At 43.4% G+C, this 25,374-nt stretch overlaps 1 protein-coding gene across 1 annotated transcript in view; it reads left to right on the top strand.

Annotated features, from left to right (window-relative positions):
* LAMB4 (laminin subunit beta 4) overlaps positions 1 to 25,374 on the top strand; it is a 57,621-nt gene that overhangs the window by 29,973 nt on the left and 2,274 nt on the right. Inside the window, exons 19-30 of the mRNA XM_087969101.1 lie at positions 760 to 991; positions 2,042 to 2,199; positions 5,046 to 5,270; positions 6,687 to 6,907; positions 8,713 to 8,800; positions 12,549 to 12,924; positions 15,352 to 15,512; positions 16,562 to 16,767; positions 18,060 to 18,263; positions 21,414 to 21,558; positions 22,710 to 22,917; positions 24,580 to 24,718. Of these exons, the coding sequence (XP_087825227.1) occupies positions 760 to 991; positions 2,042 to 2,199; positions 5,046 to 5,270; positions 6,687 to 6,907; positions 8,713 to 8,800; positions 12,549 to 12,924; positions 15,352 to 15,512; positions 16,562 to 16,767; positions 18,060 to 18,263; positions 21,414 to 21,558; positions 22,710 to 22,917; positions 24,580 to 24,718 (2,363 nt within the window). The remainder of the gene's footprint in view (positions 1 to 759; positions 992 to 2,041; positions 2,200 to 5,045; positions 5,271 to 6,686; positions 6,908 to 8,712; positions 8,801 to 12,548; positions 12,925 to 15,351; positions 15,513 to 16,561; positions 16,768 to 18,059; positions 18,264 to 21,413; positions 21,559 to 22,709; positions 22,918 to 24,579; positions 24,719 to 25,374) is intronic.

The following is a 25,374-nucleotide window of genomic DNA, read 5'->3' as shown; positions in this document are numbered from 1 at the left end:
TCACTTAAATATGAGTCAGCTGTGTGTGGCAGCTACCAAAAAAGCCAACACAGTCCTAGGCTGCATTAACAGAGGGATAGGATCAAGATCACATGAAGCATTATTACCAAGGCTTTATAATGCCTTGGTAAGGCCACACTTGGAATACTCCATCCAGATTGGATGGAGTATTCCAAGAGTCTTGGAGTCTTAGTGGACAACCAGCTAAATAGGAGCCAGCAGTGTGCAGCAGCAGTCAAAAAAGCTAATGCAATCCTAAATTGTATTAACAGAGGGATACAATAGAGATCAAGTGAGGTACTAATACCACTCTATAAAGCCTTAGTAAGACCACACCTAAGAGTACTGCTTCCAGTTTTGGTCACCACATTATAAAAAAGATGTTGAGACTCTAGAAAGAGTACAGAGAAGAGCAACCAGGATGATTAGGGAACTGGAGGCTAAAACATATGATGAATGGTTGCAGGAACTGGGCCTGGCTAGTCTAGTGAAAAGAAGGACCAGGGGAGACATGATAGTAGTCTTCCAATATTTATACATCTGTAGAGGAAGGGGCTCAGAGAGGTTGAGGACTCCATAGTCCTCCTCCTCCTCCTCCTCCTCCTCGCAAACCCCACTCCCTACTAGCACTGATGATGCTACCTAGTTTGGTAATGAAACGTCTGCAAGAAAACAACCAAGCTCAGAGAGCACTAAGGATTCCAGATTAACCAAATAAGAGGCCATCTAAAACTGTTGTCTTTTCTTTTGTCAATGTAGCATGTGACTGTCATCCTCAAGGATCAGTAGACACCCTGTGTGACCAGGTGACTGGACAGTGTTCCTGTCGACCAGAAGTAGCCGGCCAGCAGTGCCATCAATGCCTAGTTGGATATTTTGGCTTTCCCCATTGTCGTCCTTGTGCTTGCAACGGCTTCGCGGAACTTTGCGATCCGCGGACTGGAGCGTGTTTGAACTGCACAAGCTTCACCACCGGATCTAACTGTGAAAGGTAAAGACAGATGGATAAATAACAGATAATCAGAGTTGGAAGGGACTTTGTAGGTCATCTAGTCCAACCCCCTGCCCAAGCAGGAGACCCTACACCATTTCTGACAGATGGGAATCCAATCTCTTCTTGAAAATCTCAAGTGATGACACTCCCACAACTTCCGAGGGCAACTTCTGTTCCATGGGTTGATTGTTCTGTCAGAAAGTTTCTCCTTATTTCCAGATTGAATCTCTCCTTGTTCAGTTTCCATCCTTTATTCCCTGTCTGGCCTTCAGGTGCCTTGGAGAATAGCTTGACCCCCTCCTCTCTGTGGCAGCCCCTCAAATATTGGAAGACTGCTATCATGTCTCCCCTGGTCCTTCTCTTCACCAGACTAGCTGTGCCCAGTTCATGCAACCGTTCATCGTATGTTTTAGTCTCCAGTTCCCTCATCATCCTGGTTGCTCTTCTCTATATTTCTTCTAGACTAGAGTCTCAACATCTTTTTTATAGTGTGGTGACCAAAACTGGATGCAGTACTCTAGGTGTGGTCTTACTAAGGCTTTATAGAGTGGTATTAGTACCTCCCTTGATCTTGATTATATCCCTCTGTTAATACAACTTAGGATTGCGTTGGCTTTTTTGGCTGCTGCTGCACACGGCTGGCTCCTATTTAGCTGGTTGTCCACGAAGACTCCAAGATCCCTCTCACAGTGTCTGCTATTGAGCCTGGTTTCACCCAATCTATATGTGTCCTTTTGATTTTTCTTACCTAAGTGCAGGAGTTTACTTTTCTCTACAATGAATTTCATTTTGTTAGATATGGCCCTGTGTTCTAGTCTGTCAAGATCCACCTGGATCTTGAGCCCATCTTCTTGGGTGTTAGCTATTCCTGCCATTAGTATCATCTACAAATTCGGTAAGTTTCCCACCCCACTTCCCTCTCCAGGTGTGCATGTTTCTAGGTTCTGTTTTTGTAGTGTTTGTTTAAATTACTTCTCTAAGATGATGTTTTTTTAGCTATTTTATGTGGTATAATGTTTTTTAAAATATTACCTATGTTTGGTGCAGGTGCTTGGATGGGTATTATGGAAATCCCGTGGAAAGAGAACCTTGTCATCCTTGTATGTGCCCAGATTCCCCAACCAGCAAGAGATATTTTGCACATTCCTGTTTCCAAGACCCTCAGACCAAACGGTTAATCTGCAAATGCTTTGCGGGCTATTCAGGTAGGAAACTTTTGCCATCTTTAGATCGCTTTTTGTGGCTAAAGGTTCACAAAAACAGTATTTGATGTCTAGTCTAGGAAGTGATGCCTCAAATGGTCTATGGACATTCTCAATCATCCAGGTCATGGTTGTCCCAAAAGTGCTTTTTTTTTTTTTCCTCAAGAGGCAACTGGACTTTCTGGTTTTTCTTCTGAAGACGTTTTGCTTCTCCTCCAAGAAGATTTTTCAGCTCTGACTGGATGGTGAGGAATGGAAGGATTTATACTCCTTGCAGACAGCTGGTCATTTGCATCCTTTTTAGAGGGTCGTTGAGGCCACTTGGAGGTTTAATCTGTGTCCTCAGGGTCACCTGAGTGGTGCAAATGGGCGTGGAGTCTTTTTGGAACTGCTGAAAGGACTGTGTTGTAGAGTGGAGATAGATGATGTCATATCCCTCTCCCTCTGTTGAGAAGGGGCTGTCCAATTTGGACATAGATGGTCTCTTGGACCCCCTCTTTCAAACCACCAATCCTCTCTGTCCAAAATGTGGACTTTGCCATCTTCAAGAGAGGGGCCTGTGTCTATTAAACGAACCAAGGGAGACATGAGAGCAGTCTTCCAATATTTGAGAGGCTGCCCCAGAGAGGAGGAAGGAATCAAGCTATTTTCTAAAGCACCCGAAGGCCAGACAAGGAATAATGGATGGAAACTGAACAAGGAGAGATTCAACCTGGAAATAAGGAGAAACTTTCTGACAATGCGAACAATCAACCAATGGAACAGAAGTTGCCTTCAGAAGTTGTGGGAGCTTCATCCCTGGAGGCTTTCAAGAAGAGATTGGGCTGCCATTCGTCAGAAATGGTGTAGGGTCTCCCACTTGGGCAGGGGGTTGGACTAGATGACCTATAAGGTCCCTTCCAACTCTGATTATCTGTATCTGTATCTGAAGATGGACTGCTGAATCTAGTCCTGGTGGATTTGTTCTCCTATGTTGTGCCCTGCGTTTGTGAAGTGGTTGTTTTGTTTCCCCACCAATTATACTAGTTAGTAGGTTGCTCCGTGTTTATGGAAATTCTCAGTCATCCAAGTCATGACTGTCCCAAAGCTGCTTTTTCAAAAGGCAACGGAATTTTGTTTATGTTTGCTTGAAGATGTTTCGCTTCTCCTCCAAGAAGAACTGAAGAAGCTTTTTGCATGAGAAGCAAAACATCTTCAAGGAAAAACAAAGTCCAGCTGCCTTTCGAAAAGGCACCTTTCGGGATAGCAAGCTGCCCATTTTCCATCAAAAATCCCACCAAATTCAGTATATGTTCATGCTATTAGGTTTAGAAGCAGTTAAGAATCAAATTCTCCCCGAACCAAGGACTGTTTAAAATGAAGAGTGATCTCAGAGGTTCGCTGGAGTGAAAATGGAAAATAGGTTGCTCTGAAAGCTGAGAGGTATCATAAGTGGAACTGGGAACTGAGAAAGAATTGGGATTTCCAGCCCAGAACGAAGGAGAAATTTCCTGACAATGAGAAAAATGAATAAGTGGAACGGCTTTCCTCCAGAAGTTAAAACTCCAACACTGGAGGTTTTCAAGAAGAGGTTGGACAGCTATTTGTCAGGAATGGTATAGGGCGGTGGTCGCCAACTGGTGAGCCGTGGCCCACTGGTGGTCCGTGAGAAAATTTTGGAGTCCACAGAGAAATGTCACCCCCAGAGCACCCCTTAAAGCAATTAATCCAGGCTGAGCAGGAACACAAGGCTGTGTGGCCCACATGGCTTGCGGGAACCCTCCCCGCCCACTCACTCCTTACCCGGCAAACTTGCCTGCTAAGTTGCTATTTTTCCTTTTTCTTTTTCCCGACCATCAGCTGTTCTACTGTGCCAGGAGATTTAGATTAGCTAGAAATCAGGAAATCGTTGGATCTTTGGCTCTGCTTTTAAGACTGAAGCTTCTATTATTCAGTGCAGACTCAGGTAGCCGATGGCAGAAAGATAGATCTCTGAGTGAATCTGTGATTCTGTGAGCAACTCAATCTGCCTGCCTGCTTTGCCTGATTTTGGGTAAAAGTTGCTCTTTTTTTAAATAAAAAAATTCAATATTTACATAAATATTTATAATATTTACATAAAAGCCATGCCCAGCCAGTCACATGACCACCAAGCCACACCCACAAATTAGGCCATGCCCACAGAACCGGTTGTTAAGAAATTTGAATCCCACCCCTGCCTCTGTGTGTTTGTGTATGTGTGTGTGTGTGTGTGAGTGAGAGAGAGAGGGGAGGGAGGGAGAGAGGAGATTAGATCAGATCTCTCTCTCTCTCCCACCAATGTCAGCAAGCCACCGTCAGTCAAAATTGACGGACCACCAAGCCACACCCACAAATTAGGCCATGCCCACAGAACCGGTTGTTAAGAAATTTGAATCCCACCCCTGCCTCTGTGTGTTTGTGTATGTGTGTGTGTGTGTGTGTGAGTGAGAGAGAGAGAGGGAGGGAGGGAGAGAGGGAGATTAGATCAGATCTCTCTCTCTCTCTCCCACCAATGTCAGCAAGCCACCGTCAGTCAAAATTCATATTAGTGGTCCCTGGGATTTAAAATTATGAGTTTGGTGTCCCTGAGGTCCAAAAGGTTGATGACCCCTAGTATAGGGTGTCCTGCTTGATCCAGAGTGTGGACTAGAAGACCTCCAAGGTCCCTTACAACTCTGTTATTCTGTGTTCTAAAGCAAGAGAAAGCAGGAAACGTAAGTTTTTAATGCAATCTAGATTTTACTGGTAATTAACAGATTGGTTTGGGAAAAAAATTAGCCTCGTAATAACCAACCTATATACCAGCACATTTAATTAATTGTAATTGTGTATGACTTCCACATTCATAGGTGACCGCTGTGATAAATGCTCCAGTGGATTCCATGGAAATCCAAGTGCACCAGCAAATCAATGTCTTCCTTGTTTTTGCAATAACAACACGGATGTGGCAGACCCAGAGTCTTGCAACAAGGACACTGGAGAGTGTTCAAAATGCTTACACAACACTCATGGACCAAACTGCCAGTTCTGTAAACCTGGTTATTTTGGATCAGCACTTCTGAGGAACTGTAGAGGTAAGTAAGTGTGATGGAATGTAGTCTGGATTCCCAGGAGGAAGGGAGGGAGGGAGGGGCTGCATACCGGGGAAGCAAGAGACAGAGAAATGTAACGTGTGGGAGAAAGAGGGTGAAGACAGCTGCTCCCTGACAGTTCCCTGAATACATATATATTTTATGATGCAAGTCATCTGCTTTAGTTTGGCAAGTTTTCGGTCTATAGATGAAGAACAATACAGGAAATTGTTTGAAGAACCTCAGTGTGTCTCTCTTCGCACAAGAACCAACTGGAATAGTGCCAGGGATGAATGTCCATTAATTAAACATGGTAGTAGGAAGTGATTTGCTAAATTGATCATCGGGCGTGTCTTTGGTGCTCTCTAAACTTGGTTGTTTTCCTGTAGGCAGTAGTGGGATTCAGCCAGTTTGCACCGGTTTGCCAGAACTGATACCTAATTTTTTTGTGGAGTTAGGCAAACCGTTTATGATAAATAAATACAGTATATAAATGATAAATAACCGCTTTGCCAGGGTGGGACCTGTGCATAAGGCGGCAGCCCAGGCAGGACCAAAGCGCCGACAGAGCACCAGAGGGTCAGAAAGGGTGCTGAAACAAGTGGGGTTGTTGTTGTTTTTTACTCCCAGAAACTTTTGTTTCCCTGCACATGATGGCGAGAAACACGATGGAGAAACGCAATGGTCACTCCATTTCCCATTTCTCCATTATAGCGCAGTGCCCAGGACCCATTTTGACAACCAGTTCTTCACCCTAATGCCCATTTTACTTAAAATGGGCATTAGGGCAGAGAACCAGTTGGTAAATTATGTATTTGAATCCCACCACTGTCTGTAGGTGTCTCATTACCCAACTAGGTAGCATCATCAGTGCTTGTAAGGAGTGGGGTTTGCTCTCAGTTTATATTCTGGTGGCTTCCTTTGTCAGTTTAGGTGGGAATGGTCTTAGACGTTCTTTAGTTAGGCCGGGTGTCTGCAACCTTGACACTCAAGGAGCCATTTGGACTCGTTTCCCACAGAAAAGAAAATACCGGGAGCCAATAATTTAACAACCGATGTGACTGGGTGGGCGTGGCCAACTCGACATCACTCATTCCCGCCCAGTCACCTTCTGTTCTGGAATATGGAGTGAGTCTCCATCCCCCGCCATCACCCTTACCTTCTCAGGCCAGGCGAGGAATGATGGGGAGGGGAAGGGTGGGGCCAGCCAGTAATGGGATCAGCTGACAGGGAGTCGCAGCAGAGGGCTGAAAGAGCTGCATGCGGCTCCAGAGCCAGAGGTTGCAGATCCCTGGATTAGGCTGTTTGCTGTTAACTTGTTTGCCAGTTTCTTCACTGGGGTATTGTTTGCTTCTTGATTGAAGGTCTGATCTTAAGCTTTGGATCATCTTTCTATCATGATGTCTGATATCTTTTCAGAATGTAACTGCAACCTTTTGGGTGTGAATCCAGCAAAATGCCCACCTGGAAGTGACTTTTGCGCATGTGACCAGACCACTGGTGAATGCCCTTGCTCCCCTCATGTGATAGGCGAGAAGTGTGACCAATGTGCTCCTGGCTTCTGGAACATGGCCCAGAGAAGAGGATGCTGTCCCTGTGGCTGCCATCCCAAACGCTCCATAAACAACATTTGTGATCAGGCAAGATTCTTGACCTTAATGTATTTTTAAAATTAAAAGATATAGTGGAACACCAGGGCTCAAAATTTATTAAACTGAATAATCTTATGATAATATGTAATGGTATGTGGGAATGACCTTGGGAAGCAGGAGGAAGAGCTACAGACTGGGCAGGCAGCGTGTAAATGATTTCTCAGTCCTCAGAAGGAGGGAAGGCATGATGAACATCTCAGAAGGGACCCTCCCTAGTAACTTGGACTGTAAAGGTGAGGGACAAGAGATGTACTTGCAAGATTTTGTTAATGTTATCTTGCAACTGCAGATAGTGACTACAGCCATGAAATTAAAAGATGCTTGCTCCCTGGGAGGAAAGCTATGGCAAACCTAGGCAGCCTATTAAAAAGCAGAGTTATCACCTTGCAAACAAAACCCCTTATAGTAAAAGTGTTAGAAATTCTGTATATAGCCCTATAGAACAGACAGTGCACAGTCCACATGTGCTTTTCTGCTTAACTGCCACAAAAAAGCAGGAAATTTCAGAGAAAAGACATAGAGTATACCACAGATGCAACTACAAACATATAAACACTGTCATCTACTGGTTGAAGAATATATATCTCTACTGAATACTGCTGTAGTTGTGCAAAATATATGAACACTGTATTCCAACACAAAGCTATGGTTTTCCCAGTAGTAATGCATGGCTGTGAGATTTGGGACCATAAGGAAGGCTGAGCGCCGAAGAATTGAGGCTTTCGAATTGTAGTGTTGGAGAAGAGAACTCTTGAGAGTTCCTTGGACTGGAAGGAGATCCAATCAGTCGATCCTAAAGGAAATCAATTCTGATTGTCCTTTGGAAGGACAGATTCTGAAGCTCAAATGGCCACCTAATGAAAAGAGAGAGCTCCTTGGAGGAAACCCAGATGTTGGGGAAAGATGGAAGGCAGACAAGGAGATGTTTAGATAGTATCATCAATGCAATGAACATCAATTTGAGGAAATTCCAAGAGATGATGGAGAACAGGGAGGCCTGTCATGCTGTGATAAATAGGGTGGCTGGAACAACAACAACAACAACTGAACAACAACAACAAACAATCTTACAACAGAGTTGGTACTCTTCCAACAGAGTTGTGCTTCTTGTCTGGACTAGCAACAGCAATAACACTAAGACTTGTATACTTCTTCACAGCGCTTTACGTCCCTCTATAAGCGGTTTACAGAGTCAGCCTCTTGCCCCCAACAATCTGGGTCCTCATTTTACCGACCTCAGAAGGACAGAAGACTGAGTTGACCTTCAGCCGGTCAGGATCGAACTCCTGGCAATCGGCAGAGTAAGCCTGCAATCCTGCATTTTAACAACTGCACCACTAGGAAGGAGAATGAGAAAGGGAAGAAGGAAGGAAGGAAGGAAGGAAGGAAGGAAGGAAGGAAGGAAGGAAGGAAGGAAGGAAGGAAGGAAGGAAGGAAGGAAGGAAGGAAGAGCAATAGCACTTATATACCGCTTCACAGTCGTCTCTAAATGATTTACAGAATCAACCTATTGCCCCCAATAATCTGGTCCTCATTTTACTGACCTTGGAAGGACGGAAGGCTGAGTCAACCTTGAGCCAGTCAGGATTGAACTGCCAAACTGTGCCAGCGGATGTAACCTGCAATACTGCATTCTAACCACTGCACCACCACGGTTCCTACTTTGAAGAGCTGATTTGTAAAATGGAAATAAGCCATGATTTTCCACCATCTGGATCTAGCTGAAATACAATGACTTCACTTGTTCCTCCCCACCCCCCCGCCCAAGTTCTAACTACAAACCCTTTTTGTAGTTTACAGGCCAGTGTCCGTGTAACGCCAGTTACGCCGGAAGACGTTGCGACATCTGTGCTGAAAATCATTATGGCATCGATTGTATCGGTAAGTGGACCAACGTTTGTTAGACTTATATGGTCTAACAAGAGCCCTAGAACTTTGGCGTTACAGCTGGTCCCTGACTTACAACAATTCGGTTAGTGACCGTTCAAAGTTACAAGGGCCCTTAAAAAAAGGGACTTGGGACCATTTTTCACACTTACACAGCATCCGTCGCAGCATCCCCAGTTAGGGCATGTCAAAAATGTTTCAGCTTTCACTTTCCAACCATTAGGGGTGCTCAAAGGTGGTGGCATGCTTTGGGGATTGTGATGACCCAGAGTGTGGTACAAAGGTAACACACTTAGATAAACAATAAGAGTCCCTTTATTATCTCCAACTTTTTCCCCAATGTCCAGGTTACCTTCTGGCTGGAGAAAAACTCTCCCAGGAACAGCCTTTGGCTGCAGAAAATTCAGTCCAAAACAAGGTATACACAAATTGTAACTTAAAATCCAAACAAACCAAACTGAGGTAATTAGTTTGGCAGGGCAGGAGCAGGAATTTCAAACTTGAAAGCACGGCAAAACTCACATAGTTGGGAAGACACCAAGAACACAGATCAGCCACGATGATACAAGATAAAGTCATGTTTGCTCCCAACAGTTTGCTGCATGTAGCTTGCCTTTTTTATACACTGTGTTCCCAGCTGCAGCTAATGAAGGGAATCAGGGCCCTTTCCTCCTCCGTGAGCCTCACAACCCACATTGCTCTCTTCTCCATTCCTCCCTGCGTGCCCTAGGATGAAGAGGGGATGGGCCTGGGTCTTCCTCTGAATTCCCTCTCCCTTGTTCTACATCTCCCCTTGCTCTGCCCAGCCAGGACTTAGCCTTTCCCCAGTTTCCTCCACAGTCAATGGAGCCACACTCCCACTCTCTGTCAGCCGTTCGGCTTCCTCCTCCGAGTCAGATTCCGACAGGGGCATGACAGGGATTGTAAAGATATTTTATATCGAAACTTTTAAACATGTTTGCTTGTTTCACACGATAACAGGATCAAAAGTCCGACGCTTGGCAACTGACTCATATTTATGATGGTTGCAGCACCCCGGGATCTTCTTTTGTGACCTTTGCACATGCAAAGTCAAAGGGGAAGCCGGATTCACTTCACAATCCTGGTACCAATTTAACACCTGCAATGGTTCACTTAATAAACATGGCAAGAAATGTCATAAAATGGGGTCAAAACTCATTTAATAACTGCCTCACTCAGCAACAGAAATTTGGGGCTCAAATTTTGTTCGTAACTCAAGGATGAGTTGTAATTAAGGCATAACAGGTAACAGCTTGTTGCTAAAGCCCTCTTGATCTGTGGGGTGGTAACACCCATCATCCCACAGCCAGATAATTATGCCTAGAAAAGATGGGCATTGTAGTCCAAACACAGCAGGAAAGGAGCAAATAAAAGAGGCCCATGTAGTGTGATGACCTGGACTGTAACACAAACGTAACAAAATCCAAAATGTAAATAAATGTTCTTTAATGCCTCCAACTTGGCCCCACTGTTCAATAATTCTCAATTGGAGATAAAACTTATTCAAAAATAGTCTTCAAAAGAAAGCAATACAGTCCGAACTTAACGAGCAGATAGAGGTGAAATAAAAAACTAAAACAAACTACAATGAAGGAATTTCCACAATGGACCAGGATAAGTAATTACCAACTTCAAGGAGATAACAAGGCATAGTCTATTGGAAGGACGCCAACCAAGATAACTTCAGCCCAAAATAACACACACTTTGCTTCTGGCAACACTGTATTGTAACCATCTCTCTTATATACTAGTCTCCCCAGCTGCAACCAATGAGAGGGGTCATGGCCGCATCCTCTCTCATAAGCCAAGTTGTTTCCTTCTCCGTTCCTCCCTGCATGTCTGAGGATGAAGAGGGGATGGGCCTGGTTCTTCCTCTGACTGCCCAGCCGGCCTCTGCCCTTTCCCAGCCTCCTCCACAACCTCTGGAGCCACACCTCCACTCCCTGTTGGCTATTCCTCCTTTTCCTCAGAATCTGACTCTAACAAGGGCATGACACGTGGGGTACACTCATATAACTAACAACCTTAAATTACAGGTTGACTGTTCAACAGTTCACTTAGGATCCATCTGAAGTTAGAACGGCAGTGGAAAAAGGTGATTTAGGACCATTTTTCACACTTAGGACCATTGTAGCATCCCCACGGTAAATGACTTACATTGGTATGCTTGACAAATGGCTCACATTTACGACGGTCACAATGTTCCAGGGTCATGTGATCGCCTTCGGTGACCCTTCTGGAAAGCAACGCCAAGTGAATCCAGATTCACTTAGCAACTGTGCTACTAACTTAACAACCGTAATGTTTCCACTTCATAACAGTAGCAAGAAAGTTGTAAAATGGGACAGCCCTCACTTGACAATTTTCTCACTTTGCAACATCAATTTTGAGCTCAATTGCGGTCGTAGGTTGTTTTTCTTTTTTTTAAGTTTTTGATTTTTGATTTTTAACCTGAACGTATCATCTTCTGTTAAACAGTGTGTTGTCTGGCTACAAATGTCTATGTGCTATTACAATCCAAATGTACAGTATTGTATACAGCATTGATAATAATTCTCTAATCTTATCATAATAATCATCAGCATTAAGACTCTATTCATGTCTCCCTCTTAACATATCTTTTAATGAAAATATAATATTACTAGCTCGATACCCGTGTTTCGGTACGAAACTATGTGGTTGGGCTTAGTTTTTGGGGAGGAAAATAAGGGGGGAAAATTGTGCCTCCACCTACCAGCATCCATCAGTATTCATCTGGCTAGCATCCAGTCAGTGTGTGAGAGAGTTGAGGGCTGTTTGGAAACTGAAGTATTTGCTATGTGAGCAAGAAGAAGACAGCAAGGAGCCTGGGCATGGCTTAGTTCAACTGTTCTGTACCAAAGCTGCTTGCTGCTGTGAAACTGAAACTGAAACTAAAACTCCTCTCCTCTGCTTGTGTTTTGCATTTGGAACATATTTCTTTTCAGATGGGGAGGGGGAGTAGAACTCCTTAGCATCAGAGTATGTTAATAATAATAATAATAATAATAATAATAATAATAATAATAATAATAATAATAATAATAATAATAATAATAATAATAATAATAAAAGAAATACTAAAGCTCAGGTGGTCATTTCAAAAAATCCTTTCTTAGTGAGCACCTAGGAGCCAAGAGGAACATAGGTGCCAAATGTCAAGTTTGTAGGCTTTACGGTTCTGGAGATTTTGTGATGGTGCGTGAGGGGTATTTCGCTTTTATATATATTCAGGGATCTTCAAACTTGACAGCTTTAAGACTTGTGGACTTCAGCTCCCAGAATTCTTCCTCCAGTCATGTTAGCTCAGGAATTCTAGGAGTTGAAGACCACAGGTCTTAAACTTGCCAAGTTTGAAGACCCTTGATATAGATAATAGGTATAATAATCTTAACAATCGTATTAGTCATCATCATATTGTTCATATCTCTATCTTAACGTATTTTCTTTATTTTACTAATCTCCATTCATTTCTCACTTCTGTTTTTATTCTCCAACCCTCCATCAAATAGCTCCCACGTCATATAATACTGTATTTAGTTTGTTCTTTCTCCTTTATAGCAAGCGTTAATCTGTTCATTTTCTGCACATTCTAATATTTTCCTAATCACATTATCATCTCTAGACTCCCTGCATTGCTTTACATTCTTTTGATGATTTTTCATCCTTTTCCTTTGAACACTATTGTTTCTCTTTTCCTCAGAATGTAAGTGTAATAAGGAGGGAACTCTGATTCCCACGTGTGATCAAGACACCGGAGTGTGTCACTGCCGGACTGGCTTCACCGGAAAGCACTGCGATCAGTGTGCACGCAATCACAACCAAGAATTCCCCTCCTGTCCTCGCTGTCACGTTTGTTTCGATCAGTGGGATAATATCATGAATTCGTTGTCGCGGAGGATTCAAAAATTATTGAAATTTGCCGCCACGCTAGCAGAGAAGAGGAAAACTACGCCGGGCTGTGATTTCAACTTTAAAGGCTATGAAAATAAAATTGCAGACTTAGAAAAGGTCTTGAAAAGCTCGTTCCTGTTTTCCGAGACAATCTTGGATATTAAAAAAGTCCAGGACAATATTAGGTAAGTCTTGTTTTCCTACTTTTGCATCAAGACAATTCCTTGTGTGTCCAATCACACTTCGCCAAAAAAGAGTTCTATTCCTATTCCTATTCCTATTCCTATTCCTATTCCTATTCTATTCTATTCTATTCTATTCTATTCTATTCTATTCTATTCTATTCTATTCTATTCTATTCTACTCTCCATTCAATTCCATTATTCTATTCTATTCTATTCTATTCTATTCTATTCTATTCTATTCTATTCTATTCTAGTCTAGTCTAGTCTAGTCTAGTCTAGTCTAGTCTAGTCTCCATTCAATTCCATTATTCTGTTCTATTCTGTTCTATAGGTAGTCCTCAACTTATGACCACAATTGAGACCCCCAATTTCTGTGGCTAAGAGAGACGTTTGTTAAGTGAGTTTTGCCCCATTTTATAACCTTTCTGGCCATTGTTGTTAAGTGAAACACCGCAGTTGTTAAATTAGAAACACGGTTGTTAAGTGAATTGGGCTTCCTCATTGACTTTGCTTGTCAGAAGGTTGCAAAGGGGATCGTATGAGCCTGGGACACTGCAACTGTCATAAATACGAGGCAGTGGCCAGATTTGGATCATGTGATCACGGGGAGACCACAGCGGTCATAAGTGTAAAAAACAGTCATAAGTCAGTAACTTCGAACGGTCACTAAATGAACTGTTGTAAGTCTAGGACTACCTGTGTTCATTATGTTTGATTTTATTTTTCCAGAAGAACTGGAAGAGCCTTGATGGCGCAGTGGTTAGAGTGCAGTACAGCAGGCTACTTCTGCTGACTGCCGGCTGACTGCCATTTGGCAGTTCAAATCCCACCAGGCTCTAGGTCAGTGGTGGCTAACCTTTTTCAGCTCCCATGCCAATAATTGAGCGAGTGCTCGTTTGCGTGCGCTTGCATGCCAGTACCCAGAAGGCAAAGCGTGCTGCCCCCCCCAGGCCCCCTGCGCCTGTGCCCCCCTTGCATGCCACATGTCTCTGTGTATGCAATCCCTCCTTGTGCGCTGCGCATCTCTGCACATGTGCATGAGACAACCCACGTGTGCTGTGCATCTCTTTGCATGTGCACGCATCTCCCATGCACTTCCCCGCCCCCTGCGCATGCGTGCCAGATACCTGACAATCAGCTGTCAGGCAGTGGCGCACATGCATGCACAGTGGGGCTCTTCTGGGCGACCTCTCACATGCCGGGGAAAATGGGTCTGCGTGCCACTTCCGGCATGCATGCCATAGGTTCACCAACATGGCTCTAGGTTGACTCAGCCTTCCATCCATCCAAGGTCAGTAAAATGAGGACCCAGATTGTTGGGGGTCAAAAGGCTGACTTTGTAAACTGCTTAGAGAAGGCTGTGAAGCCCTATGAAGTGGTATACAAGTCTAAGTGCTGTTGCTATTTCTCCCCTTGTTTGATACTACAATAAATAAATATGCATGTATGTATGTATGTATGTATGTATGTATTAAAAGTTTATATCTTTTAATTTCTAAAAGGGTCCAATGTCAGCGTTCCAGAAAAACCCAACTCCGACAGATAACTCTGAACCAGACATCTTCTCAAAGTTCCCTTTTATTAGAGTGGTAAACTGGCACATCTGGGAAATCCTGAATCTGAAAGTCCCGGGTTTCCTTCCAATAAGTAAAATATTACAAATCCACCCCCTGCACCCACCATTCCATCACATGCCCCAATCACCATCCGTCCCAACTTGAGACATCCCAGGGGTGGGATTCTATCGGTTCGGACTGGTTTATAGAACCGGTTGTTATGATTTTGCACAATTCGGAGAACTGGCAAATCCTGCCCATGGCTGGCCCTGCCCCTCTCCATCTGCCCCTCCCCTCCCCTCCCTACCCAGTCAGTCTTTCATCACACATGCCTGACACCGCTGACTGCATTCTCCCCTGCCCAGTCACTCCTTAAGGTATTTCCAGGGGCGATGCACACAAGTGAGGTTAATCAGTGGATGACATCCCCTGAAAATAAGACCTGGTGCCTTTTTTGGTGGCAAACACACACACACACACACACACACACACACACACACACACACATGCAGGTCTTGGCGTGTTCGGGTCTTTTCCCGTGTAAGATTGAGAGTATCTTGGCGGCATTTCGATGAGGTCCCACTCACCTCAGGCTGGTGCTTTCGGCTTCATGCTTGTGCAAGCAAAGCATGATCGGAGCTGCCGTCTCTCTATAAATACTGGTGGGGAGGTTGGCTGTGTTGTTATTTCTAGATTGGTTGATGAAGTTGGTGTTTGCAGATTGGTTGGCTTTTTCGTAAGAAAATCTACGAAAACACACACATATGTGTGTGTGTGTGTGTGTGTGTGTGTGTGTGTGTGTGTGTGTGTGAATGACAGGGTCTTATTTTTGGGGAAACATGGTAATAGTTGACCTATTGTTCTTTTCCAGGCAAACAGTTTCTCACATGTTTCTGCAACCTGGCACACTGGATCAGATTCCTGATTTTGACATCATAATGGAAAACTTGCAGAAAGATGTTGACAATCTCTCTGAAAGCCTGCAGAAGACAATGGAAGTGCATCACAGGATGAATTACTTGCAATTCCAGGGTAAGCAAGAATTAAGAACATAAAGTTTTTACTGATCGAAAGTACGTCAAACTATCTTTCATAAAAAGCTGAAAAATGGAGTTCATTCATAGATCATTTGGGAGGAGAAAGCTTTTTATAAGAAGTTCTCGACTTATGAACATTCATTTAGTGATTGTTTTGAAGTTACAATAGCAGTTGAAAAAGTGATTTATAGCAATAGCACTTATATACCACTTCATAGTGCTTTACCGCCCTCTCTAAGCGGTTTACAGAGTCAGCCTCTTGCCCCCAACAATCTGGGTCCTCATTTTACTGACCTCGGAAGGACAGAAGGCTGAGTCAACTTTGAGCCAGTCAGGATTGAACTCCTGGCAGTGAGCAGTGATTTAGCCTGCAATACTGCATTCTATCCACTGTGCCACCGGGAAGAAGAATGAGAAAGGGAATAAGAGAGGGAGGGAGGGAGGAATAATCTGGGTCCTCATTTTACCAACCTCAGAAGGGTGGAAGGCTGAGTCAACCTCGAGCCAGTCAGGATTGAACTACTGGATGTGAGCAGAGTCAACCTGCAATCCTGCTTTCTAACCACTGTGCCACCAGGAAGGAAAATGAGAAAGGAAATAAGAGAGGAAGGCAGGCAGACAGGCAGGCAGGCTGGAAGGAACCGGTAAATCCCACCACTGTCTGCCCCCCTCACCTTGCCTCTCCCAGGAGTCCCCACATGGCCCGTTTTGGATGCCAGGTAAGCACAGGGCCCATGCGGAGGCTCGGGAAGAGCGAAAAATGGGCCTCTTGGAGGCTCCAGAAGGCTGGAAACAGGCCCATTTCCAGCCTCCAGAGGGCCTCTGGAGCCCGGGGAAGCCATTTTTGCCCTCCTGGAGGCTCGACGAAAGTCTCCGGAGCCTGAGGAGGGTAAAACCCCCCCCCCATGGTGCAAGAGGCAGGCTAGGCCATGCCCACCATGGCCACACCCACCCAGCAACCGGGCAGAGAACTCATTGCTAAGATTTTTGAAGCCCACCCCTGGATTAGATGCTATGTTGAAATGACTCTCATTCGACCTGCAGATTTTTTCGACAAATTAAAGAATTATCATCAAATCATGTTGGCTGCTGAGAAGAGAACCAATGAAACCAGATCCCTCCTAGTTCACGGGGGAGAACTAAGGAGCAACGCGTCTGCCCTGCTGAATGACCTGGGCGTAAAGGAGAACGTTACACTGAGTCACCTGAAGACGTTCACAATGTCAGAAATTGAAAATATCAATGGAAAAGTAAGACAATTAATTTCTTGCTGAGAGAAAGGCTAAATCAGCTAAATCTCTGGGAAGAGGATATATTAGGAATAGAGCTAATGAGAAATCACATACGGGTGGTTCCTTGACCTACAACAATTCATTTAGTAACTGTTCATAGGTACAACAGCACAGAAAAAAGTGACTTGGGACCAGTTTTCACACTTACGCCCGCTGAAGCATCCCCACAGTCCCGTGATCAAAGTTCGGGCACTTAGCAATTGATTCGTACTTATGACAGTTGCAGTGTCCCATGGTTACATGATCCCCTTTTGCGACCTTCTGACCAGCGGCGTCAATGGGGGAGCTGGATTCACGTAACAATGGTTGTTACTAACTTAACAGGTGCAGTGATTCATTTAACAAGTGTGACAAGAAAGATTGTAAAATGGGGCAAAGCTCATGTAACAAATGTCTCACTTAGCAACAAGAATGTTGGGCTCAATTGGGTTGTAAGTCAAGGACTAACTGTATGTTGTTCTTATAGTAAGCTGACCTGAGACATATTATGTCAGTCCATTTAAAAGGTTTTAACCTGAGATGTTAGCTAGCGTACACTATTTTAAACATTTTCAGAGCTGATGATATGTCACAGAACAGAATAACAGTTGGAAAAATAGAATGGAATAGAGTAGAGTAGAGTAGATAGAGTAGGATAAAATGTAGGGTAGGGTAGAGTAGAATAGGTAGAATAGAATAGAATAGAATAGAATGAATAGAGAATAGAATAGAATAGAATAGAATAGAATAGAATAGAATAGAATGAAGAGTAGACTAGAATTGAATGTAGGGTAGGGTAGGGTAGAGTAAAGTAAGTAGAGTAGAATAGAAGGTAGGGTAGGATAGAATAGAAGGTAGGGTAGAGTAGAGTAGAGTAGAATAAAATGTAGGGTAGGGTAGAATATAATAGAACAGTAATAGGAATAGAGAAGGGAATGAGAAGGGAAGGGAGGGAAGGGAAGGGTAGAGGAGAGGAGAGGAAAGGAGAAGAGAAGAGGAATGGAAGGGAAGAGGAAGGGAAGGGAAGAGAGTAAAGTAGAGTAGAATAGAACAAAATAGAATAGCAGAGTTGGAAGGGACCTTGGAGGACTTCTAGTCCAACCCCCTGCTCTGGCAGGAAACCCTATACAATTTCAGACAAATTGTTGTAATTAAATGTGAGTTAATCATGATCATCTCCCCAGTAGATTTGGGTTGCAGAATGAAAACACATTGAGTTATGTTTCTGCTGATCACTTCACTATGAATGCCTGACTTGTGTTTTCATGCAGGTATGTGGGATGCCAGGAAACATCTCATGTGCCATGGCAGAGTGTGGCGGGGCTTTATGTCGTGACAGGCAGGGCAACAAACATTGTGGCGGTCCAAACTGTGATGGAGCATACCCCGTTTCTACCAATGCCTTTAGAAAGGCTGATCTCACAGGCCAGCTGTTAAGTAACCTAACTAATCAGACGCAAGGATCTCAGAATAAGGTACTGTATGTTAACACTTATGTTTGTTGCAAGCTCCTGAGCTCCAAAAGTTTTTCACAGTTCTTGAAATGCGCAAGAGACAGATTGCAATAATCCCTGTTAATAGATGGAGAGATAATTGCAAAAGATTGTTAGAAGGCTGAGGAAGAAACCACAATAACAGAATATGCTCTTTTGTCCTAAGTAGAGTTTCCTGTTTCCTGTCACAGTAAAATAATTGAGCAGTAAAGCACATGGTGACTGTGCTCTTTGTTTGCTCTGTGGCGCTTTATATAAACAGAATTTCCTACACAAATACTTATGTTTCCTGCTTCCTCTTGCTTTAGAACATAGAATAACAGTGTGGGAAGAGACCTTGGAGGGGTCTCTTCAAACACTGCTCAAGCAAGAAACCCTATACGATTTTAGACAAATGGCTGTCCAATTTCTTCTTAAAAAACCTCCAGTGTTGGAACACCCACAACAAAACCAGAGGTGCTGGCTTTTGTTTGTTTGTTTGTTTGGTAGGAGTGCTCTAGACAAAAAGCATCAACAAATTGAACAATGTGTTAGTAGCTTATTTAATAAATGGCAAATCAGTCCAGCTAAGGTACATAAATCATGTGAAGAAGACATCCAGAACTTCCAAATATGGTCTATCTTAATGCTCTCAGATCTCTGCAGGCTTCTATAATACTTTCCAAATTTTTGTACCTTACCGCTAATTCTTGTATTAAAAACTTCTTATGAAGAGCTATGCAATTCTTACTTCCTTGATTGTGTCCTATTGTAAAGGTGTTGACACTAAGGCTGAGAGATAGACATGTGTTAGTAACTAGTAAGTCAATAATTGAAATTGGATTCGATTTTTAACATGTGCCATCTCTCTTAAAATAGCAGAGTACAGAATAACAGAGTTGGAAGGGACCTCAAAGATCTTCTAGTCCAACTTCCTGTTCAAACAGGAAACTCTATATTTCAGATAAATAGTTGTCTAGCCTCTTCTTAAAATCTCCAGTGTTGGAGCACCCACAACTGGAGGCAAGTAGCAAATAAACTTTCAAAGGACTTTGTGATGACCTGGGGCGTGGCACAAAGGCATTGCTGTCAGATAATCAGTAGTAGTCCCTTTATTAGCTCCAACTTTGCCCTCAATGTCCTGGTTACCTTCTGGGCTGGAGAAAAACTCTCCCAGGAACAGCCTTTGGCTGCAGAGAATCAAGTCTAAGATGTGGTCAACAAAAACTGTAACTATAAGTCCAATCAAGGCAAGATGAAGTAACTAGTCCAACAGGGCAGGAGCAAGAATTCCAGAAGGCACAGCAATAACTCAACACGGTTGGGAAGACATCAGGAACACAGTTAAGCAAAGTCAGCACAAGATAAACTCACATTTGTTCCCAGAAAACGCCGCTCTCAGCTGCCTCTCCTTTAAACTCTCTTCCCAGGTGTGCCTAATGAAGGGAATCGGGGCCCTCTCCTCCCCTGTAAGCCATGTACCCCACGTTGCTCTCTTCTCCATTCTTCCCTGTGTGCCCTAGGATGAAGAGAGGGTGGGCCTGGGTCTTCCTCTGAACTCCCTCTCCCTTGTTCTACCTCTTCCCTGCTCTGCCCAGCCGGACTTTGCCCTTCCCCAGTTTCCTCCACAGCCAACAGAGCCACACTCCCACTCCCTGTCAGCTGTTCATCTTCCTCCTCAGATTCAGACTCTGACAGGGCGGCATGACAGACTTTCACAATTTGTGCAATCTTTCACTGCTGACATCGTTGAAGAAGCTCTCTTGCATTATTGAGCATAACACATGGCTCCTGCACGATTGTTCTCAAGAACAATGATCTAGTTAATAAATTATCCAATTTATACAGGGTTTGTGAATGAGTCTCCAACAGTATAGTTGGCCTGCACCAGAAAACCAACTGTTCTGGATTATAGGGTCTACATGAGCTTCTGTCTCTGTCTCTGGAGAAAGCAGATTTTAAATGCTCTCAGTACTGAAATAGGTCCAGTACAAAGAATCTATTTTTTTTAAATTACAGAAATGACATGGAAACTATGCTACACCCACAAATCAGGAATGTAGGGACTGTGTGGGAAGAGAGCTGTGCTGGTTTTGTTTATTCCCATCCCTCTTTCCCTGATTAGCTCCCTTCCTCCAGTGTGGTATTTTTCCCACAGTAAGGAAGCTAACAACCAACCATTCACCGTGGGCTATTTTTAGAATGGTAAAAATAGACACTAGGTCAGAGGTAGTATTCAGCAAGTTCTGACCAGTTCTGGAGAACCGGTAGTGGAAATTTTAGGTAGTTCGGATAACCAGCCAATACCACCTCTGACTGGCCCCGCCAACCCCATCTATTCTCTGCCTCCCAAGTCCCAGCTGATCGGCTGGGTCTACTTTGGTTGCCCTGCACAGGAGGATGGAGCTGGAAAGCAGGTTAGTGGGGTGGGATGGGAATAGAGATTTTGCAGTCTCCTTCCCCTGCCACGCCCACCAAGCCACACTATGCCCACCAAGCCATGCCCACAGAACCGTTAATAAAATTTTTGAATCCCACCACTGTACTTGTAGTATTATGATTCTGATTTTATATATGTCTAACATGTGGGTATCAAAAACTATTTTCCCCCAGGCAAAAATTATCTGGAGGGGGCAGGTTAAAAAAGTCAAACTTGGTGGATTCACCTGTGCAGTCGTATCCACCATTTTGTAGGAGAAGGAGTGCAGAACCTGAGGGTGGAGTGAAAAGAGGTAGCAGCCTAGAATCCTTACATAGTCACAATTGAACTCCCTTGAATTCCATTGACCCTGATCTAACTCTATGCAGGTGCTAATGCTTAGTTGAGAGGATGCATAGGTTGTTTAGCAATGAATCAATTTAATTAGATCTTCCTGTAGGGAGCTGATCTTTCTCACCTGATAAGTTTAACTTTTTGACATCACTTCCTCTCCTAAAATAATTTATACCTCTGGCCTTTGGATGAGTTCAGTCAATCACTTTAAAAAAACAGATCCTAAAACCTACTTTTGCTTTAATCCAGGCTTAGGGTTAGAACTGAAAAACGGATCTAGAAGTTATGGGGGAAATATTATCATCACTTTGTTTTTTCCACCACCAATAAAACTGATAATAAAAGAAAAATCAGATTGTTATCGAAATGTACCCTCACAGATCGAAACTATAAGGAAAATGACTGAAGACACTAAGGAAAAAACATTGGAGATACATGGAAAACTGGAGAAAAGTAAATATCAAATGGAAAACAAAAGAGAAAACATGAAACAGCTGATCAAGAGACTGAAGAATTTTTTGCTAGGTAAATGTGCTATTCTTTCTCTCCCGTTTTCAGTATACGTCGTGCGAAATAAATTCAGCGTTGCAGGCATGTTAACAAAATTAAAATGATATTATTAATATCAGTTGTGGTCCACTTTCGATTAATAATAAGCCAATTTAGCTCACATTTAAGCAACTGTTCTTCATACCAAGAACTGACCATTCAAAGTAATTCAGGTATGTTACAGCATTATAAAAATGTGGACAAAGGGTTTTGTGCATATACACAAACAGAATGCTAATAAATAATACACTAATGTGTATATACACAAATAAGAATATTAATAAATAATTAGCTTCCCAACAGGCTGGGGAATTCTAGCAATTGGATTCCACACATCTTGAGATCTGAGGTTGAAACATTGATCTAAAACAATGCACAAAAAACAACAATTAGATAATAAAACATTATTATTTTTAATGGGTGGCATGGTGGTTAGCATGCAGTATTGCAGGCAAACTCTGCCGACTGCCAGCAGTTCGATCAACCTTGACTGGCTCAAGGTTGACTCAGCTTTCTGTCCTTCCGAGGTCATTAAAAAGAGGACCTACATTGTTGGGGGCAATAGGCTGACTCTATAAACTGTTAAAGAGGGATGTAAAGAGTATGAAGCAATATATAAGTCTAAGTGCTAGTGCTATTGTTATTTAAGCTGTGGTGGTGCAGTGGTTAGAAGGCAGTATTGCAGGCAGACTGTCCATAGCCTGGAGTTCAATCCTGACCGGCTCAAGGTTGACTTAGCCTTCCATCCTTCCGAGGTCGGTAAAATGAGGACCCCGATAGTTGGTGGCAAGATGCTGGCTCTGTAAACTGCTTAGAGAGGGCTGTAAAGCATTGTGAAGAGCTTTATAAGGCTAAGGGCTATTGCTATCTAAGTCATGATGGCGCAGTGGTTAGCATGCAGTGCTGCAGGCTAATTCTGCCAACTGACAGCAGTTTGATCCTGACCTGCTCAAGGTCGACTCAGCCTTCCATCCTTCCAAGGCCGGTAAAATGAGGACCCAGATTGTTGGGGGCAAGAGGCTGACTCTGTAAACTACTTAGAGAGGGCTGTAAAGCACTGTGAAGCGGTGTATAAGTCTAGGATGCAAAGTTTTGACCCTACATACATCCCTCCTCACTTTTCTAAGAGGAAAGTGCCCCGCCGGAGGATATAGAAAAAGTTGCAAATTATGTTCTGGCCATCAAGATGCACGAGGGACCTCAGGAGCTGCCAGACCTTCTCAACAACCTCAAGAGTCTCATAACACATTGTGAGGACAGCATAAAATATACCCAAAACTTAAAGAAACAAAAGGAAGAACCAGAGAAGCTTTTGAAGAAAGCCAAAGAAGCTGAGTAAGTAATGTGTTTTCTTATTTGTACTGATAGGTGAGACTACAGGTAGTCCTCAACTTACAACAACTCACTTAGTGACCGATCCGAGCTACAACAGACTGAAAAATGTGACTTATGATCATTTTCACACGAATGGCCATTGCAACATCCTCATGGTCATGTGATCAAAATTCTGACTCATGTTTATGACGGTTGCAGTGTCCCGGGGTCATGCCATCGTCTGAGAAGCAAAGTCAATGGGGAAGCTTGATTCACTTAACAATTGTGTTACTCACTTAACAAGTGCAGGGATTAACTTAACAAATGTGGCAAGGAAAGTCGTGGACTGCGGCAAAACTCATGTACCAAATTTCTCACTTGCGCTCAGTTGTGGTCGTAAGTTGAGGACTACCTGTATTTCAACTGTGGGGTCCTTGGTGCTCTCTCAGCTTAGCTGTTTTCTTGAAGATGTTTCATTATCCAGTTAGATAACATCATCAGTGGTAAAGGGAGTGGCCAATGAGAACAAATTGCAGTCCCTTCAAGCACTGTGTTGTGGCCCGCCAGCGGCCAGAGAAGCTGGCAGTGGACTCGGACAGTGAGGAGGTTGGGGGGAAACATGGGCCAGTCCTGGAGTCTGGGGAAGGCTCTGATGAGGGCTCTGCATCAGAGGCAGAGATGGGGCACAGGCCGTCCAACAATTATCAGCTGCCTTTGGAGTCGGAGATCAGTGGGGCAGAAGAGCAGCTGGAGCCTGTTCCCAGTATGTGTATGCGCAGAGCTGCCAGGAGAAGGGAACATTTAAGGAACAAGGGCTGACTCTGAAGTAATGGCCACAGGTGGATGGTAAATGGCCCCTCCCATAAGAAATAAAGAGGAGTGAAAGGGGAGTGGGGTTTGCAGGAAACAATTGGTTCAATTCATTAGGGTGAAGATCTGTTCGTGACTCCTTGCCAAGTATTGTCTGCTACAGTGTGGCATTTGGAAGATATTGGCCTGGCAACTCTCCAAGCCTGATAAAGGTTTGTAGTTGTGAAATCTCTTGAAAGACTGTTGGCTGGGACTTTGCTGGAGAGGAATTCCCTTTAACCTAAATAAAAGGGGTTTTATCAGGATGAGGAGTTGGCTTCATGCTTTTGGGAAGACTAGGTCAGAACATACTGATGATGTTCCCTAGTTGGGTCATGAAATGTCTGCAGAAAAAAAAAAGTTCAGAGAGCACCAAGGGCCCCACTGTTCTCCTCCGCTCCACAAACTCCACTCCCTTCTAGCACTGATGGTGTTACCCAGTTGGGTAATGAAACATCTGCAAGAAAACAACCAAGCTTAGAGAGCACCAAGGACCCCAACAATGTCTTATTTGTATTTGTGATCATCCAATGCAAACCCCTGAAAATGGATATTCTGATTTGGCTAAATGTATCCCATAATAACTTTTGAATCATTCAGTAAGAAAAACAATGTCAACTGAGCAATCCAGTTATGATTAAGTCCTTTGTAACTCTAATGTTCTGTTCCATTCTTGTCCTATTTCCTAAATGACATGCAATAAAGATTCATTGGGTTTGCTCATTGGGTTCTCTTTCTTTCTCTAATTATTATATTCTCCTTCCAATTAATACTTCCTGGCATGCAGATTTCTTGCTTCTTTCAAGGTATGTCTTTCTTTCTTTTTAAACTCAGGGATAAAACAAAAGCTCTCACCACGGCTGATGAAATTATAACCCACCTGAAAGAAGTAGAAGTTACTCAGCAACAAACCCAAGATGCCTTGGCAACTTTCAATGAGAAAGTGGAAAAAACGATAGCAAATATTTCAGAGGTATCCTCGGTCCACTCAAAGATCGTAAATTAAAGCATGTGATATTTATCTATGGAGATTCTCAGTCATCCAGATCATTGTTGTCCCAAAAGTGCTTCTTTCAAGAAGCAACTGGACTTTCTGGGTTTTTTTTAAAGATGTTTCGCTTCTCACCCAAGAAGCTTCTTCAGCTCTGACTGGATGGTGGGGAATGAAAGGATTTATATGCCTTGCAGACAGCTGGTCATTTGAATCCTTTTAGAGGGTCGTTGAGGCCACTTGGAGGTTTATCTGTATATCTCCGGATGACTGAGAATCAGTCTAGACAATTCGGGATGAACACCCTTGGAATGGAGTAGGAACGGATTCCCAGAGGAAAAATTGCAGACTAGGAACCAGGACCACTACTCAGGTGACCCTGAGGACACAGATTAAACCTCCAAGTGGCCTCAATGACCCTCTAAAAGGATGCAAATGACCAGCTGTCTGCAAGGAGTATAAATCCTTCCATTCCCCACCATCCAGTCAGAGGTGAAGAAGCTTCTGGGATGAGAAGCGAAACATCTTCCAAGAAAAACCAGAAAAGTCCAGTTGCCTCTTGAAAAAAGCACCTTTGGGACATTTGAGATTTAATTTTTTAACATTCTCTTGTCTTTTTCAATCATTGTCCTCTAACA

Source organism: Notechis scutatus, chromosome 6 (assembly GCF_049901735.1).
Source record: "Notechis scutatus isolate UNSWTSFEM ecotype Mainland chromosome 6, rNotScu1.2, whole genome shotgun sequence".
NCBI lineage: Eukaryota > Metazoa > Chordata > Lepidosauria > Squamata > Elapidae > Notechis > Notechis scutatus.
Note: the sequence above shows the minus strand (reverse complement) of the source record. Positions and strands in the feature narration are given on the sequence as shown.